Genomic DNA, 20,394 nt, shown 5'->3' with positions numbered 1-20,394 from the left:
TTCGGTCCTCCAGGCCCGCCCCTCTCTTGCTATTGGTCCAGTGCTGTCGTCAATGACTCATCGGGCATTGTGAGCTGGAGCATGCGCGGAGCCGATGCTGGACTCAGCCGGGAGGTTTCACGGAAACGCGGTGGAGGTTCCAAAATCCAATAAGTTTCCGGGCCCGGGTTTGCATCGAGCGGGGGGACAGCTGCGGCCTGCTCCCGGTTACAGGCCGCCGTCTTTATAGATGCTGCAAACCCGCAGGGGGCAAAACATCAGAGATAGGGTTTGTTGTGAAACCAATGGGATATTGTAAAACAGGAGGTCAGGGTTACAGTCAACAACCACTACTTCTATTTATATAACACCTTTAACATCATAAATCATCCCAGTCAGCTTCACAGGAACATTATAAAACAAAGTGAGACACCCAGACACAAAAGGAGATATTAGGGCAGGTGAAATTGGTGAGTTTTAAAGAGTCTGAAAGGAGGTAAGTGAGGTGGAGATGGGGAGGTTTAGAACATAAAACATTACAGCGCAGTACAGGCCCTTCAGCCCTCGATGTTGCGGCGACCTGTGAAACCACTCTAAAGTCCATCTACACTATGCCCTTATCGTCCATATGCCTATCCAAAGACCATTTCAATGTGTTTAGTGTTGGTGAGTCCACTATAGAACATATAGGGAGGGGATTCAGTGCTTGGGGCCGAGGGAACTTAAAACCATGGTGGAGTAATTAGAATCGGAAATGGACAGGAGTCCAGGATCAGAGCTGTGCAGATATCCCAGGGGGTTGTGGGGCTGGATGAGATGACAGACACAGGGAGAGACAAGGCCATGGAGGGGTTTGAAAACAAGGGTGAGAATTGACTGGGAGCGAATGCAAGTCTCTGACCACAAGGATCATAGGGGGAAAGGAACTTGCTGTGAATTAAGACATGGGTCGCAGACTTTTGGATGGCTTTAAGTTTCCAGAGGTAGAATGTGAAAATGAAATGAAATGAAAATCGCTTATTGTCACGAGTAGGCTTCAATGAAGTTACTGTGAAAAGCCCCTAGTCACCACATTCCGGCGCCTGTCCGGGGAGGCTGGTATGGGAATTGAACCATGCTGCTGGACTGCCTTGGTCTGCTTTAAAAGCCAGCGATTTAGCCCAGTGTGCTGAACCAACCCCTGTGGGGGAGCAGCCAGGTGTGTAATAGAATTGTCGAATTGGGAGGTGACGATGGTAAATTGCCTTAGTATCTAAAAAGTTTAGGTGGGGTTACACGGATAGGTGAAGGTGTGGGCTTAGTGTGGGTGCTCTTTCCAAGAGCCAGTGCTGATTAGATGGGCCGAATGGCCTCCTTCTGCACTGTAAATTCTGTGTTGCCAGAAGCTCATATTGGATCAAATATGAAACCAAATTTACAAAGAGACTGGCTAAGTCTCAGACTGTTGCCAGGGAGAGGGATAGAGTCGGTATGTCAGGAATGGAATTTGGAGCAGGGGCCAAACAGTGGATTCAGTCTTCTCCATATTTGATTGAAGTTATTTAGTCAGCAGGAAGAGAACCAGAATGGGCCCTGAGTCTGATATCCGGTATAACTTAGTTCGAGAGGGAGAGGAAGAACAAAGGAAACCCTGGAAGATTTGGAGAAACAACCTTTGTGATTGCTCATCAAATCTCCACATGATCAGTTCTGGACAGAAAGTTCACCTCTGAATTCTAATTGGTCAGTCAGGGTCATTCAGATTAATTTACACAAGTCACGAATGAAGTGACTTATAAAGCATATTCTTACCTCTAATTATGTAACTTTGGGAAAAGGATACAGAAATAATGATTGAATATTGTATTTGGATTTCAGCCCATGGAGGAGGGAGAGTGTGTGGGACTCGGATTTACAGCTTTGGGGACAGAAGAGAGAAAAAAAATGTTCCACAGAAACTGGAATTATCTGTTCTCAATTTCTGTCTTGTACTGATAGTGTGACCTTTGTAAACTCCTTTTCCAGGGCATTAGGAGAGGATTTTCAGACAGGAAACACAAACTAAATATCACATTAAGATCTGAGAGTGTCACTCAATTGATCAGGACCTGAATATCCTCAGAATATAAATGTGAAATGAAAAATGTTTGTTCTTTTTTTAAAAATTTAGATTACCCAATTATATTATCCAATTAAGGGCAATTTAGTGTGACCAATCCACCTACTCTGCACATCTTTGGGTTGTGGGGGCGAAACCCACGCAGACACGGGGAGAATGTGCAAACTCCACACGGACAGTGACCCAGAGCCGGGATCGAACCTGGGACCTCAGCGCCGTGAGGCTGCTGTGCTAACCACTAGGCCACCGTGGTGCCCGAAAAATGTTTGTTCTGTTTGTGGGAAAATATTTCAAACATCAGTATGACTGGAAAAGTACCGAGATACACATGCACTTGAGTGAGTGTGTTCCAGTGAACTGACTGTGGAAAGAGTTTTAACCAGTTACAGCCTGAAAAAACACACCATCCACTAAGGGGAGAAACCATACACGTGGTCTGAGTGAGGACCAAGCTTCACTTGATTGCCTAAAGAGGAAACGGACAAAGACACTGACTCCATGGAGATACCGTTGAAACTGCAGGGTATGGTTTTCGCTTCGGGGGTTTCCAAAATGCGAGAGGTCCCGGGTTCATATCCCGGAGGACCCCTGCAAAGCACTTGACTGGGCAGGTGATGGTATAGTGGCATTGTCACTGGATGAGTAATACCGAGACCCAGCACAATTCTCTGGGAATGCAGGTTCAAACCCCACCACGGCAGATGCTTCATTGTGGCTTGTATTTGAACTTGAATCCAATAAATCAGGAGCAGCACAGTAGCACAGTGGTTAACACAGTTGCTTCACATCTCCACTGTCCCAGGTTCAATTCCCACTTGGCTCACTGTCTGTGCGGAGTCTGCACGTTCTCCTTGTTTCTGTGTGGGTTTAGTCCGGATCTCCGGTTTTCTCCCACTGTCCAAAGATGTGCAGGTTTGGTGGAGTGGCCATGCTAAATTGCCCTTAGTGTCCAAAAGGGTTAAGTGGGGGTTACGGGGATAGGGTAGAGGTGTGGGCTTGAGAAGGGTACTCTTTCCAAGGGCCAGTGCAGACTCGATGTGCCGAATGGCCTCTTTCTGCACTGTAAATTTGATGATTGTGGAAGTTGGATGTTCAACAGTTTAGTGAGAATCGGGTCAAAGGAGCAAAGGGTAAGTCTCACAGACAAGATGAGCTCTGAAAGACCATGATAGGAGATAGCAGGAAAAGAGGGGAAAGATGTGAGTTCAGAATTTGCACAAGAAAGGTCTTCGAGAGAGTTTTACTGAGTGGTTTCGTGGAAGAGGAGCTGTAGAAGCAGCTGATCGGATTGTTTCAATGGGTGGGGTTTTCCAGCCCTTCCTGCTGGCTGGATCTTCCAGTCCCACAGATCTCTCAGTCTGCTGTTCCGGCTCATTGGTTGTGTCATTGGGTTCACTGTCGGCCTCTTGGAGTCTGTGGAAGAACTCCTGGAGCCTCATTCGCCTGATGAATTCCCTGGAGCGGAGAAACTACAACATCTTCTTTGTAGCCTTCAACAAGTCATCAATGAAGATGAACATCTTGCCAAGGCCATCCCCACTACTTTCCTTCAAACAACCGCACAACCTCAGACCATTGATTGCAGCAAACTACCCAGTGTTCAGGAGAACAGCGACCATGACACCACACAATCCTGTCATTGCAACCTCTGCAAGACGTGCCAGATCATCAATATAGGTACCACTATTACACGTGAGAACACCACCCAACCAAGTATGCGGTATATACTTGTGCAACTTGGCCAATGTTTTTTTTAAAAATTTTTTTTAAAAAATAATTTTTATTGAAAGAGTTTTTCCATACAGACATTTACCCCTACTAATTTTTAAATTATTTACAACACAATCCCTCTAGGCAAATATCCCTCCCTCGCCCGCCCTCTCGCGCGCACCAGTCCTCCCCCCCCCCCCCCCCAAGCAACAACTTAACAAACAAGGCAGCCTACAGTTTCAGACATGAGCAGCGAGCAGACTTGCCCGCGTTACAGTCGTGCATGTCCCCCCACGACCATTGCTGGACAACTTGGCCAATGTTATCGACCTCGTACGCTGCAGCAAAGGATGTCCTGAGGCGTAGTACGTTGGCGAGGCTATGCAGACGCTGCGACAACAGACGAACGGACATCGCGTAACAATTGCCAGGCAGGAATGTTCCCTTACAGTTGGGGAACACTTCAGCAGTCAAGGACATTCAGTCTCACATCTTCGGGGAAGTGTTCTCCAAGGCGGCCTTCAGGACTCACGACAAATCAGAATCGCCGAGCAGAAACTGATAGCCAAGTTCCGCACACATGAGTACGGCCTCAACCGGGACCATGGATCCATGTCCCATTACACGCGCTTGCAAAATCCTACCAACTGTCCTGGCTTGAGACAATTCACCCATCTTTAAGCTTTGATTATCCCTCTCTCCAGTCGCACCATCTGGACCTGCAAAGAATTAATGACCTGCAAAGACTCGCATTCGAAGTACCATTTTGCATCATTGAAGTTTTCTACATATAGAACATACAGTGCAGAAGGAGGCCATTCAGCCCATCGAGTCTGCACTGACCCACTTCAGCCCTCACTTCCACCCTATCCCCGTAACCCAATAACCCCTCCTAACCTTTTTGGACACTAAGGGCAATTTAGCATGGCCAATCCACCTAACCTGCACGTCTTTAGACTGTGGGAGGAAACCAGAGCACCCGGAGGAGACCCACGCAGACACAGGGAGAATGTGCAGACTCTGCACAGACAGTGACCCAGCGGGGAATCGAACCTGGGACCCTGGCGCTGTGAAGCCACAGTGCTATCCACGTGTGCTACCATGCTGCCCATGTGTGTTTGTGGAACCCACATCTTCATTCACTGAGGAAGGAGCTGTGCTCCAAAAGCCAGTGATTCAAAACAAACTTGTTGGACTTTAACCTGGTGTTGTAAGACTTCTTACTGTGCTCACCCCAGTCCAACGCCGGCATCTCCACATCATAAATTAGAAGCATTTAATGCTTCTGCCAATTTCAGATCAGACAACCCTCGTGCGTTAGATGAATGTGATAATCTCTACGCTACAGAAACATTTGGAAGCACAGTACCCAATGGCCCTGTGCAACATTCAACTGCACAGTCTTGCTGCAGCTTTCAATGGTTCAGCTGGGAGGCCAGGTCACTGATTACACGAAGACAGCTGTTCCTTTAAAACAGATGTCTCAACTTGTAAGACCATAAGATATAGAAATTATATTGAACTTTATTATTTGTTCAGCAAATATCTAACGTAACACTGCTCTCTGTTCAATCATTAATGCATCATTCTTATCTTCCTATAAAAAAATTCCAATTTTACTTAAGACCTGTTTCATTATTCAATATTAAACATCAGTATATTTATGTGTTACATGTGACTTCATTTTGAATTGAATAGCTCGAGAGTCTTCACTCTGAATAACTCTGAAATATACACCATTGAATTGCAAACATGCCTGACCAATAAAAGAAAGCATTTCACTGAGTAATTCAGATCCCCTGAATCTTTGAGATTGTTGCTTTTAAACAAAGTCAAATAGAGTTAAATGGAAGAGAATTGAGAATTATGTGTTGCTTATATTTGACCCCTCTGTGTTTTGGTGTGAAACATTCTGCAGCCTAAATACCGTTCATGTATAAGAAAGGAGGGGTGACAGCAAATCCGCACTGAGCCTGGATTTCCTCATCTCCCTGAGTGGCTTTTCCTGTTTCTCCATCATTAAGGCCGAAACTTTCAAAAATGTGGTTCAGTTAAATCTCTGCTATTTCCTCAAATTCAGTTACAGTATTGTTTGTGTCTGTCTCTATGACCACACATTACCATTAGACATGTTTCTGATGGTGATTAAAATATTAATCGGTGTCTACAAAGCCATTAAATTCTTTTGTGAACTGAGCAAACTGCCAAGATCCGCACTTTGTTTTTTCATGTATGGAACGATCTGTCTAGACTGTACGCAGAACAATACTTTTCACTGTACCTCGGTACACGTGATAATAAACCAATCCAATCAAAGAGACAGTTTCTTACTCGTCTTCAAATTGAAAAGTGTTCTTAAAAATTATCCATTCATCGGAGGTGGGCGTCACTGTCTGGACCAGCATTTACTGCTCATTCCAATTGCCCTTGAACTGCGTGTCTTGTGAGGCTATTTCAGAGGGCACTTACAAATCAACCACAACATTGCTGTGGATCTGGAGTCACGTGTAGGCCAGGCCACGTCAGAAGAGCAGATTTCCTGAAGTACATTAGTGAACCAGATGGATTTTTACAACAATCGACAATGTTATCATCAGACTTAATTCGGGACTTTTATTCAATTTCAATATCTGTCAAAGGCAGATTCTATCCCAGATCCCCAGAGCATTAACCTGGGTCTCTGGATTACTCGGCCAGTAATAATACAGGGCAGGACGGTGTTTAGAATTGCTGCCTCACAGCCCCAATGTCCTAGGTTCGATCACAGCTCTGGGTCACTGTCAGTGTGTAGTTCCCGTACCAGCCTCCCCGAACAGGCACCGGAATGTGGCGACTAGGGGCTTTACACAGGAACTTCATTGAAGCCTACTTGTGACAATAAGCGATTTTCATTTCATTTTCACTGTCCATGTGTAGTTTGCGCATTCTCCCCGTGTTTGCGTGTGTTTCGCCCCCACAACCCAAAGATGTGCAGGGTAGGTGGATTGGCCATGCTGAATTGCCCCTTAATTGGAAAAAAAATAATTGGGTACTCTAAAAAAAAAATTTTTTAAACAATACCATTGCACCACTACCTAGCCCACATCTTCTTGACATGACAATGTCTAATGTTGTCTTCTGTGATCTTGTCTTGCAATGATTCTACAGAACTGCTGGTGACTTTTAACACATTCTGATAGCTCTGCAGTTTCTGGAAACATTTTGGCTGATAGTGTTATTTTTTAAAACAAAGATCTGGTCTTTACAATACAATTACCTGATACAGCAATTCACTAATGATAATCAGTGTTCACTACTGAATAATCATGAATTTAATTATTGTTTTTTGCTATGAAATCAATACATAGTTAATATAGAAAAGGTACAGAAGGTGAAATGGCTGCAGGAGCCACAAGGAGGGATAAAAGGGCTTCCTTGACCTTGTTACTGATGACAGTGAACGCACTATGAAAATAACAATTTTATAACTAAATGTGATCACACATGGTACTAACAGTTTCCTACATTATAACAGTGAATATGTTTCAAATGGACTCCATTGGCTTTAAAACACTGACGTCCAGTGGTAGTGCGAGGTTTTATAAAAATGTACATTTATTCTAATTGTCGGCAAACGAGGATATATTACACTTGGTGTCCTCACCAATTTATTGGTAAAGGTTGAGTCTTAATTTTGTGTAATAACCATGGCGTTGGCACCATTTTGAATACTCTGTGAACCTCCAGACACATCATATCCACAATTATTTGTTGTAAAACACTGAGTTGTTGTGATTTGGAATACACTGTCTATAAATGGTGGTCGGGCCTCATTGGACTGTCATTTGATATATTCCAAAAAAGAAAACAAAATAGTCGAACTCTGGGATGAAATGGTTCGCTGTACAAAAAGCTGGCACGGGGAAAATGGGCCAAATAGACTCCTCTGTGCTCGAGGAGCCTTGTATACATGTAAAGGGAGTGGTAACGACCTGGAACCTGCTGCCTATGGGGGGAGGAGATGCAGAGACGACAGAAGGATTTCAATCGGAAATTGGACGGGCACTGAGAGAAATAAACCTGCACAAATTTGGGGACAGAACAGGGCAACGGACAGACTGGCTTGCTCCACAGAGAGCCGACATGGTCTCAAAGGGCTGAATGGCCCCATTCCCCACCCTCCAGATACTGTGATCTCAGGAGAGAAATTCAGCTGCTCCAGTCTCTCAAACTAACAGGAGTCACTGATCTTTGGTGCCGTTCTAGCACAATGGTTAGCACTGTTGCTTCACAGCACCAGGGTCCCAGATTCAATTCCCGGTTTAGGTCACTGTCTGTGCGGAGTCTGCACGTTCTCCCCATGTCTGCGTGGGTTTCCTCCGGGTGCTCCAGTTTACTACCACAAGTCCCAAAGGATGTGCTTGTGAGGTGAATTGGAAATTCTGAATTCTCCCTCAATGTACCCGAACATGCGTCAAAGAGTGTGGCGACTAGGGGATTTTCAGTTACTTCATTGCAGTGTTAATGTAAGCCCACTTGTGACAATAATAAAGATCATTATTATTGTAAATGTCCTCTGCACCCTCTCTAAGAACTTCACATCTTTCTTAAAGTGTGGGGCCCATGTCTAGGGTTCCATTCAAGAGGGATAGAATTGAAAAGCATGGAGGAAATGTTCAGCTTGTTTAGAACGATGGTGAGACTACACTGGGAGCTCTGTCAACATTGGTGATCTCCATTTAGAAAAAGAAAATAGAGGCACTGGATAAGGTGCAACAAAAGTTCATAATATACAGAACTGGGAGCATTTAACACTCATGATGTGGAGATGCCGACCATCAGGAGCATAGAGACACAGAGAGATCTGGGCATGCAGGTTCACAGATACTTAAAAGTGGCAGCACAGGTGGAAATGGTGGCGAAGAAAGCAGACAGCATGCTTGCCTTCATAGGACGGGGTATCGAGTATAAAAGCTCAAAAATTATGTTACAATTACATATAATGTTGGTGAGGCCTCATTTGGAATACTGTGTCCCAATTCTGGTCACTGCACTACCAGAAGGACGTGGAGGCTTTGGGAAGAGTACAGAAAAGGTTTACGGGCAGCACGGTAGCATGGTGGTTAGCATAAATGCTTCACAGCTCCAGGGTCCCAGGTTCGATTCCCGGCTGGGTCACTGTCTGTGCGGAGTCTGTACGTCCTCCCCGTGTGTCCGTGGGTTTCCTCCGGGTGCTCCGGTTTCCTCCCACAGTCCAAAGATGTGCGGGTTAGGTGGCTTGGCCATGCTAAATTGCCCTTAGTGTCCTAAAAAGTAAGGTTAAGGGGGGGGGGGGGGTTGTTGGGTTACGGGTATAGGGTGGATACGTGGGTTTGAGTAGGGTGATCATTTGCTCGGCACAACATCGAGGGCCGAAGGGCCTGTTCTGTGCTGTACTGTCTATGTTCTATGTTTACCAGGATCTTGCCTGGTATGGAGGGTATTAGCTATGAGGAGAGATTTAATAAACTGGTATTGTTCTCCCCAGTGAGACGGAGGCTGAGGGGCAACCTGATAGAAGTTTATAAAATTATTAGGGGTATCGATAGGGTGAACAGTTGGAGGCTTTTTCCCAGGGCAAAAATGACAATTACAAGGGGCCACAAATTCAAGGTGAGGGTGGAAAGGTTCAGTGGAGATGTGTGGTGGAGGTTTTTACACAACAGGTGGTGGTGGCCTGGAATGCACTGCCAAGTGAGGTGGTTGAGGCAGAAATGTTAGCGACCTTTAAGACTTATCTGGATAGACACATGAACAGATGGGGTATAGAAAGATACAGGCGGTTGGTCTAGATAGAATACGTGATCGGCGCAGGTTTGGAGGGCCGAAGGGCCTGTTCCTGTGCTGTATTGTTCTTTGTTCTATACAGGGCCTTGGCGAGGCTGTAGCTGGAATATTGTGTGCAATTTTGGTCTCCTTATCGGAGGAAGGATGTTCTTGCTCAAGAGGAAGTGCAGCGAAGGTTTACCAGACTGATTCCTGGGATGGTGGGACTGACGTATGAGAGATTGAATCAGTTAGGATTGTACCCGCTGGAATTCAGAAGAATGAGCGGGGATCTCATAGAAACCTATAATATTCTAACAGGACTTGAAAGATTTTCCCGATGGTCGGAGTGTACAGAACCAGAGGTCGCAGTCTGAGGATACGGGGAGACCATTTAGGACAGAGATGAGGAGAAATTTCTTCAACCAGAGAGTGGTGAGTCTGTGGAATTTGTTCCCACAGGAAATAGTTGAGGCCAATACATTGTATGTTTTCAGGGAACAGTTAGATATAGCACTTAGGGCGATGGTGATTAAAAGGATATGGAGGGGAAATCGGGATTAGGCTATAAAGTTGGATGATAAGCCATGATCATAATGAATGGCAGAACAGGCGCGAAGGACCAAATGGTCTCATCCTGCTCCTATTTTCTATGTTTCTGTGTAATCCCTTCCTACACTAAGAGCAGGTGAATGGCTTCTCCCCAGTGTGAATTCGCAGATGGCTCCGCAGGTTGGATGAAGCTCGGAATCTCTGCCCACACTGAGAACAGGTAAATGGCTTCTCCCCAGTGTGAACTCGCTGGTGTGTCTGCAGACTGGATGACTGAGTGAATCCCTCCCCACATTGAGAGCAGATGAACGGGCGCTCACCAGTGTGAACTCGCTGATGGATCCGCAGGTTGGGTAAATCACGGAATCCCTTCCCACACTGAGAGCAGGTGAATGGCCTCTCCCCAGTGTGAATTCGCTGGTGTCTCTGCAGGGCGAATGAATTAATGAATCCCTTCCCACAGAGGGAGCAGGTGAATGGCTTCTCCCCGGTGTGAACTCGCTGATGTCTCGGCAGACTGGATAAATCACGGAATCCCTTCCCACACTGAGAGCAGGTGAATGGCTTTTCCCCAGTGTGAACTCGCTGGTGTCTCTGCAGGGTGGATGAATCAATGAATCTCTTCCCACACTGAGAGCAGGTGAATGGCCTCTCCCCAGTGTGAACCCGCTGGTGTGTCTGCAGGCTGGATAACTGAGTGAATCCCTTCCCACACTGGGAGCAGGTGAACGGCCTCTCCCCAGTGTGACTGCGTCGATGAGTCTCCAGCTCAGATGGGGATCTGTATCCCTTCCCACAGTCCCCACATTTCCACGGTTTCTCCATGTTTTGGGTCTCCTTGTGTCTCTCCAGATTGACAATCAATGGAAGCCTTGTCTACACACAGAACATGTGCACTGTCTCTCCTCACTGTGAATGGTGTGATGTTTTTTCAGGCTGTGTTGAAGCTCTTTTCACAGTCAGTTCACTGGAACACTCTCACTCGGGTGTGTGCTGTGTGGGTCTTGGTGCTTTTCCAGTCACACTGATGTTTAAAATCTTCTGAAGCCGACAGATTGGACAAACATTTCTCCTTTTCGCCGATAATATTCAGAGCCCGATGATATTCAGGTCAGAAGGAATCGAGTGAGATTGTCACATCGAGACGTGATGTTTGAGATTTCTGTCTATAATTCCTCCACTTCCAATATCCTTTAAAAACAATTTGCAAAAGTCATCATTTTTAGTGCAGGAAATAAATTCAGAACCGACAATTTTAGTTCCTATGGAACATTATTTCCTCTTTTGTTCTCCAAAAGCTGTAAATCCATATCCCACACAATCTAATATCTGTATCTAATATTCACCCACCCAATTCTCCTGAAGGTGCTGATTCATGTTGATTGACAGATCCAAGCTCAGCTCACTGCTTCCTGACCAGGACACAGAGATTAGAATAGGATCAAGAGTAGGCCATTCGGCCCACCGAGTCTGCTCAACCATTCAATGAGATCCTTGGCCGATCTACCTCAGCACCACTTTCCCACACGATCCCCATATCCCTCGATATCTTCAATATCTAGAAACTTATCAATATTTGTCTTGAACATACCTGATGACTGAGGCTGCACATTCCTCTGGGGTAGAGAATTCCAAAGCTTCACCACATCCTCGAGTGAAGAGATCCCTCCTCATCTCAGCTTTCTCTCTATTTTCCTACCTGGTCCCCATAACCCTTAACTCCATTGTCAATAAAATATCTGTCACACTTGTGCTTCAATATATTCAATGACCCCCCCAGATACAACTGGTCCCTGTGAAAGAGAAATCCAAAGACTAACAACCCTGAGGGAAGAGATGACCGGAAATCTATAACGTAGCTACAGTCTTATATTACAAGAGAAGAAATAATTATACATTTACGTTATTACAGAAAGGTAAATAAAATCTTAATCTGTACCATGTAACAACACGAGATATATCTCTGTCCATTATTTTTTTTTTAATAAACATTTTATGGTGGTATTTTTGGTATAGCAGCAACAACTAAATAAACAATATACATGAAACCATAAACATAGTGCAAAAGCTGTTTACCTTTCATACAGGTCCAACCCTTATTGACCTCCTGCTCTAATCTCAACCCCCCCCACCACCACTGACGATTAATTTCCCACGAAGAAGTTGACAAATGGTTGCCACCTCCGGGTAAACCCCAACAGTGACCCTCTCACGGCGAACTTGATTTTCTCCAAACAGAAAGCTAGCCATGTCCAATAGTCAGGTCAAGAACTTCGGGGGCTTTGAGTCCCTCCAAGCTAATAGTATCCGTCTCCAGGCTACCAGGGAAGCAAAGGCCACAACGTCTACCTCTTTCTCCTCCTTGATTCCCGGGTCTTCCAACACCCCGAAAATCGCCACCTCCGGACTCGGTGCAACCCTTGTTTTTATCACCGTGGACATGACATCCGAAAACCCCTGCCAGAATCCTCTAAGCTTCGGGCATGCCCAGAACATATGGACATGTTTGCAGGTCCTCCCGTACACCTGGCACACCTGTCTTCTACCCCAAAGAACCTGCTCATCCAGACAACTGTCATTGAGCCCGGTGAACAACCTTAAATTATATCAGGCTGAGCTTGGCACATGTTGCGGACACGTTGACTCTACTCAAAGCGTCTGCCCATAGACCATCTATCTCACCTCCCAGCTCCTTCTCCCACTTGCGCTTCAGCTCCTCGGTCTGCGTCTCCTCCAACCCCATAAGCTCCTTATAGAAGTCCGAGATGCTCCCCTCCCCTACCCACCCTCTGGAAATTACCCTATCGTGAATCCCCCTCAGCGGAGCGGGAAGGTTGACACCTCTTTACGTAGGAGGTCCCGCACCTGCAGACACCTGAATTAATTTCCCCTCGACAACCCAAACTTCTCCTCCAGCGCCCTCATACTCGGAAAGCTCCCCTCTATGAACAAAACCCCCATCCTCTCAATCTCCGCTCGCCGCCATAGCTGGAACCCCCCCGTCCATATTCCCGGGGCAAACCGGTGATTATCACAGATTGGGGTCAAGACTGATGCTCCCACTGCTCCCACATGCCGCCTCCACTGGCCTCAAACTCTCCTGGCCGCCACCACCACTGGACTGGTGGAGTACCATGCCTGCAGGAACAGCAGAGATGCAGTTACCAACGCCCCCAGACTGGTGCCCCTACATGAAGCTGCCTCCATCCGCATCCATGCCAACCGCTCCCCCACCACCCACTTCCTGATCATGGCTATATTAGCCACCCAGTAATAGTTGCTAAAATTTGGCAGTGCCAGCCCGCCCTCTCCCTGACTCAGCTCAAGCATTACCTTCCTTACTCGTGGGGTCTTGCCCACCCAGACGAAACCAGTGATCACTTTGTTGACCCGCTTAAAAATGGACCACGGAATAAAGATGGGGAGACACTGAAATACAAATAGGAATCTAGGGAGGACTGTCACCTTCACCGTTTGCACCCTCCCAGCCAGAGACAATGGAAGCACGTCCCATCTCCGAAAATCGTCCTTCATTTGGTCCACTAGCCGGGCCAGATTCAATTTATGCAGCCGGTCCCATTCCCGCGCCACCTGGATGACGAGGTACCAAAGGCTTCCCCCTACTAACCTAAATGGCAGCTCTCCCAGTCGCCTCTCCTGTTCCCTCGCCTGGACCACAAACATCTCACTCGTTCCTATATTTAGCTTATACCCCGTAAACTGGCAAATTCCCCGAGAATCCTCATGATTTCTTCCAGCACCTCTATTGGGTCCGGAATGTACAGAAGCAGGTCATCCGCATAGAGCGAAACGCTGTTCTCCACGCCGCCCCCCAGGACCAGCCCCCTGAGGCTCTCATAGGAATTGCCAACGGCTCTATAGCCAGCGCAAACAACAACGGGGAAGGGGGCATCCCTGTCTCGTCCCCCGGTGCAGTCTAAAATAGCCCGATGTTGTCCTATTCATCCGTAAACGTGCCACAGGAGCCTGATATAGCGACCTGACCCTGTCAATACAGCCCCCGCCCGAATCTGAACCGTCCCAGTATAACCCACAGATAATCACTTTCTACCCAATCAAAAGCCTTTTCTGCATCCATTGCGATCACTACCTCCACCTCCCTACCTTCCGGGGGCATCATGATCACGTCTAACAGCTTTCTTACGTTGGCCACCAGCTGCCTGCCGTTAACAAACCCCGTCTGGTCCTCCCCAATAACGTCCGGGACACAATCCTCGATCCTGGAAGACACTGGAAGCAATTTGGCATATACATTCAACAGGAAGATCCACAGGATCCACACAGCTCCGGGTTCTTGTCCCACTTAAAAATCAGCGAAATCGTAGCCTGTTACATCGTCGGGAGCAGCACCCCTCTTTCCCTTGCCTCATTGATCATCCTCAACAACACTGGCCCCAATATCCCCGAGAACGTTTTATGAAACTCCACTGGTTACCCATCCGGACACGGGGCCTTACCCGCCTGCATGGCCTTCAAGCCCTCCACTATCCATTCCAGCCCGATTGGGGCCCCCAGCCCTTCTACCCACTCCCCATCCACCTTTGGGAAATTCAGCCCCTCCAAGAAGTGCCTCATCCCCTCCGGCCCCGTAGGGGGTTCCGACCTGGACAGCCTACTGTAAAAATCCCTAAACGCCTTATTCACCCCGACTGAATCACCAACCAGGTTCCCATTTTTGTCCTTTACTTTCCCTATCTCCCTAGCTGTCTCCCTTTTCCTAGGTTGCTGATCAGCCTAGTTGGGGGCTCATCCCCTTTTTTAGGCCCGCCTCCAACCCGTACTCCGCGCCTCCACTGGTCCGTCCCCAGGGAGCCCCTGCCACCAACCTCCTCTCTGTCCCGTCCACTCCCTCGTCAGCAGACCATTCACCCACTCTGGTAACAGAACCCTGTAACCCAACCCCTTAACTAAACCAAACATATCCGCCCCCCCCCCCCCCCCACTGCGCTTCCGAGAGCTAGCCTGCCCAGCTAGCTTGGAGCCCCCATCCCTGGTGCCGGACAGTCTCCCACCTATTGTTCCCCACCCCACCCCTCACTCTCACAAACTCCAACATCAAACAATCCCCACACAATTGCCCAACAGAAAAACACCAAGATCAAAACATCACACCTCCATCTCCCAAAAGTGCAAATGAAAACCTTAACTCTCTCAGCTCTACCGCTGGTTCCAAATCAATGCAAAAGGCATCACAAACATCTTTCATAAAAAGCAAAATGAGAAACTTTTTAACAAAAACAGAGAAACAAAAAGAAAAAACAAAAACATGAACGTTGCAGCCAAGTTCAAAAGTTCTCAATCCACCACCAGCCCTTTCTTTTTCGCGAAGTCCAATGCGTCCTCAGCCGACTTGAAGTAGAAGTGCTGATCCTCATGCGCGACCCAGAGACGGGCTGGGTATAACAGTCCAAACATCACCTTTTTCTTAAAAAGGGTCAACCTAATCTGGTTGAAGCCTGCTCTTTTCCTGGCCACCTCCACACTCAGGTCCTGGTAAACCCGCAGGATGCTATTGTCCCAATTACAGCTCCGTGTAGAATGTGCTCCTTATCCGAGAACCTGTGGAATCTCACCACCATTGCCCTTGGGGGGTCTCCCATTCACAGCTTCCTCGCGAGTGCTCTGTGAGCCCTGTCGACCTCCATGTGCCGGAAGAATGCCCCATCCCCCAACAGCATCTCAAACATGTCTGCGACGTATTCCCCAGCATCTGTTCCTTCAGACCCCTCTGGGAGCCCGACGATTCTTAGGTTCTGCTGGCGGGACCTATTCTCTAGGTCATCCACCTTCTCCAGGAGCTTCTTCTGCTGGTCTCTCAGCATCTCCACCTCCAGCTCCATCGTAGTCTGATGGTCCTCCTGCTCAGCCAGTGCTTTCTCTACCTTCTGGATTGGCCGAACCTGGGCATCCAATCTGTGCTCCAACCACTCAATTGACTCTTTTTGGGGCTGGTTTAGCACAGAGCTAAATCGCTAGCTTTTAAAGCAGACCAAGGCAGGCCAGCAGCACGGTTCGATTCCCGTAACAGCCTCCCCGAACAGGCGCCGGAATGTGGTGACTAGGGGCTTTTCACAGTAACTTCATTTGAAGCCTACTTGTGACAATAAGCGATTTTAATTTCATTTCATTTGAAGCCTACTTGTGACAATAAGCGATTTTCTTTCTTCTCTTTCTTATCGGGTCCAAGCAGTCTCATTTCTGCGTAGCAAAGCCTTCCTGAATGACTTGCATCAGCTGCTCCTTAGACTGCTGGGTCGGCAAGGCAGAGGTCCGAACCTCTGCCATGCTGTCTCCTGTTGCAGCTACAGCCCAAGCCTTTTCTGTCTTATTGTTTTTGCCCTTAAGAGCACTTTTAGTCCTTCTCTCCAATCACCGAAGTGGGAATTCAGCAAACAATTGCCACTAACATCCGTTTTACAATTCGAGTCCGGTAGAAAATCGGGGGAAAAGGTCCAAAAGTCGGACCAGAGAGGGAGCCACCAAATGTGCAACTTACTCCTTCATAGCCGCCACCAGAAGTCTCTGTCCATTATTAATTTAATGTCCCCTGAAACGTCAGCCATCTCCTGGGGAACCCACTCCTTTAATTATGACAATTAGGAAAGAGACAATCATTTTTAAAAATAAATTCAGAGTAACCAATTATTTTTTTCCAATTAAAGTGTAATTTAGCTTGGCAAAACCACCTACACTGCACATCTTTGGGTTTTGGAGCTGAGACCCACGCAGACACAGGGAGAACGTGCTAACACCACACGGACAGTGATACGGGGCTGGGATCAAACCCAGGTCCTGAGTGCGTGAGGCAGCAGTGCTAACCGCTGGGCCATCAGAGACCATTCTTTTAGTCAGACAAATAAATGCGTCATCCTGTTAAGGAGATGGGTGGGAGGAGTTCGAAACACCTTGTGGAGCTGCGAACCTGAATTAAAAAAAATTCTCCCAATTAAGAGGCAATTTAGCGTGGTTCCAGTTTGGGCTCAAATCATCAATGAGGACTCAGATCTCTGGGAAGGAAGGAAACTCTGGCAGGTGGGCGGGGAGGATTCACAAACACCAGCTGGAGGCCCAGGCAGAGGAGAGGAAGGAAGAAAACTGAGAGCGGAGGAAAGAAATGGTGCAGATAGTGAGATGGGTTTGGATTTCAGCCCAGGGAGAAGGGAGAGTGTGTGGGACCAGGAAAAAGTTCAAGAGAAACTAGAATTGTCTGTTCAGAATTTCTATCCTGGACTGACAGTGATGGCTTTTGGATTTTTTTAATTAAAGAAAAAGTACATTTAGAGCACCCAATTCATGAGGTGTTGAAGGCAGTTGTCTGGGAGGCTCTAAAAGCGGTGGTGAGGTGATCACGTTTAAGCTAGGGTGGATAAAGAGGAGAGGTTGAAGCAGCAGAGGGTCAACAGCTGAGATGCTGGAGGTAGATAGGAGTTATGCAGAAGATGGTGCCCAGCGAAGTTGGAAAAGAGGAAGGAACTACAGGCAAGCTTTGACATACAGTCTTCCTCGGAACGAGCTCCGAAAGCTATGGATTCAAAACAAACATGTTGGACTTTAACCTCGTGTTGTAAGACTTCTTACTGTGCTCACCCCAGTCCAACGCCGGCATCTCCATATCATGGCTACCAATGTGATCGGTGTAATTAGTCTCATATTTAACCCAGAATGGTCATTAAAAGTTTCCCAGTCACTCTGATATCTGAAATCTTTGTCCACAGACAGAACAGACAAACCATTTTACCTCCTAATGATATTCAGGTCCTGATGAATCGAATGACTCAGTCAGATGATGATGTGATGTTTGATTTGAAGTTCCTGTCAGTAAATCCTCCTCTTTCTACAGGAATTTCCAAACTCCTTTCACTCTCAGTCCAGGAGAGAAATTCGCAAGATTCTCTCTTCCGGCTTCCGGGTCCAAGACGGCCGCGCATGCGCCCTGCTGCATATCGCCCCCTAAACAGATGACAGCCGTTAACAGAGGCCGATCAGAGAGAAAAACACCGATGCGGCCGCCCCATTCGGTACAAACACCGAACTGTAGCAAAAGTGCCGGAACCAATTTCTCACCCTGAGCAAAGTAATGGAATAATGGATGAGACTACCCGGAATGCCAGGCGCGGATGAATACGCCCTATCTCCAGCACAGAAGCCGGAACGCGCAGGCGTCAGAATGCCCCACCCCCGAAAATCGTCTCTCGGTGCGGAGCATGCGCGGTGTTGCTCCGGGCTGAGCGCAGTCGCAGTGCTCCCAGAGGTTGAATGAGAGCCGCCGCGAGCGGGGACAATGGTGAGAACCCAAACCCCCCAATAAGACCCATTGGTTTTATTGTCAGTCTGCAGACAGGAGCTGGAGAACTGAACCCAGGCAGAGGAGAGGGAGGGAGAAAACTGGGAGTGGAGAAAAGAAATGGTGCAGATGGTGAAATGGGTTTGCATTTCAGCCCAGGGAGGAGGGAGAGTGTATGGGACGGGGATTTACAGCTTTGGGGGAACAAGAGAGGAAAAAATGTTCCAGATAAACTAGAATTGTCTCTTCAGAATTTATATCCTGGATTGACAGTGATGGCTTTTGTAAACTCCTTTTACAGGATGTTGGATGTGAAGGATTGGCCGACAGAAAACTCAAACCAAATATCACATTGAAATCTGACAGCCACTTGATTCATTAGCAGCTGAATATCATCAGTCTTTGAATTTGGAAGGAGAAATGGTTGTTCTGCTTCAGCAGTGTGACTGCAAAAGCACCGATGCGCACACACCCAAGTGAGAGTGTTCCAATGAACTAACTGCGGAGAGAGCTTTAACCAGTTGCACAGCCTCAACAAAAAGTAATGCACCATTCACTGCACGAAGAAATTATACGCATGTTTTGTGTGTGGACAATGCTTCAACCGGGAGAGACACGAGGACACCCTCACCATGGAGAAACCATGGAAATGTGCGGGATGTGGGACGGGATTCACCCATTCATACAACCTTCTGACACACCAGCGGGTTCACACTGAGGAGAGGCCATTCACCTGCCCTCTGTGTGGGAAGGAATTCACTCGGTCATCCCACATTGTGGCACACCAATAAGAGACCATTTACATTTCCTGACTGAGAAGAGTTTTAAATGTAAAAAGGATCTGCTGACACATCAATGTATTCACACTGGGGAGAGATTGTTCGCCTGCTCTGTGTGTGGGAAAGGATTCAGCCGTCCTTCTGCCCTACTGAACCACCAGCAACTTCATACAGGGGATAGACCGTTCACCTGCTCTGACTGTGGAAAGGGATTCATTAATACATCCAAACGTCTGATACACCAGCAACTTCATACAGGGGACAGGCCGTTGACCTGCACTGAAAGTGGGAAAGGATTCACACGTTCATACAACCTTCTGACATATCAGCAGGTTCACAGTGAGCAGAGACAGTTCACTTGCTCAGTATGTGGGAAGGGATTCACTTGTTCATCCAACCTATTGAATCACCAGCGAGTTCACACTGGGGAAAGGCCGTTCACCTGCACAGTATGTGGGAAGAGATTCAGTCAGTCATCTAACCTGCTCACACACCAGAGAGTTCACACTGGGGTGAGGCCGTTTACCTGCTCCATATGTGGAAGGAATTTTCTCAATAATCTTATCTTCTGAAACACCATCGCATTCACACTGGGGAGAGGCCATTCACCTGTAATGTCTGTGGAAAGAGATTTACTCAGTCATCCACCTGCTAACACACCAGCGAGTTCACAAGCGACTACAAGGTTTAGATTATACCCTTACTGATGCTGTTAGTCATGTCCTGGACACTGAATAATGTTCAGTCTGACTGTCTTAATCTGCTGATGAGGTTTATTATTCTGAATAAATGTGAAGTAAATCAGCTTTGTTTGAAACGTTATTGCAGATTTTTATCTTTTTCACCTGAGTGTTTAACATCACCTTTCTGGAGCTCAGAAAGGGCAATCTGGGGAGCATCACACGGCAGGAACAGAACATCAGCCTGGACACAGTCCTTCAGGGTCATACTGAGAGGGACAAATGACACGTTGGTCTTTCTCATCTCGCTTCACTGACAGCAAAGTCGCCGTGTGGTTAATCCTGAGGCATGTAAGAAATGTGTCCCAACCACTCTCTTCCATGGTTCAGAGTCTCCTTTACAACTGTGTTTAGAGTCAGGAAGAACAAAGGTAAATGCCTGAAATGTGCTATTAAATCTGAGATTGGTGTAAAACTGTGGTGTTCTTGATTGAATGTAAAACAGCT

At 47.1% G+C, this 20,394-nt stretch overlaps 1 protein-coding gene across 1 annotated transcript in view; it reads right to left on the bottom strand.

Moving 5' to 3' along the window:
* Window positions 1-20,394, bottom strand: part of LOC119960291 (zinc finger protein 850-like) — a 45,932-nt gene that overhangs the window by 4,703 nt on the left and 20,835 nt on the right. The window contains exon 4 of the mRNA XM_038788030.1: window positions 10,262-10,885. Within this exon, the coding sequence (XP_038643958.1) occupies window positions 10,262-10,885 (624 nt within the window). The remainder of the gene's footprint in view (window positions 1-10,261; window positions 10,886-20,394) is intronic.

The sequence above is a fragment of the Scyliorhinus canicula genome, unplaced genomic scaffold (genome assembly GCF_902713615.1).
Source record: "Scyliorhinus canicula unplaced genomic scaffold, sScyCan1.1, whole genome shotgun sequence".
In the NCBI taxonomy this organism is placed as follows: domain Eukaryota; kingdom Metazoa; phylum Chordata; class Chondrichthyes; order Carcharhiniformes; family Scyliorhinidae; genus Scyliorhinus; species Scyliorhinus canicula.
Note: the sequence above shows the minus strand (reverse complement) of the source record. Positions and strands in the feature narration are given on the sequence as shown.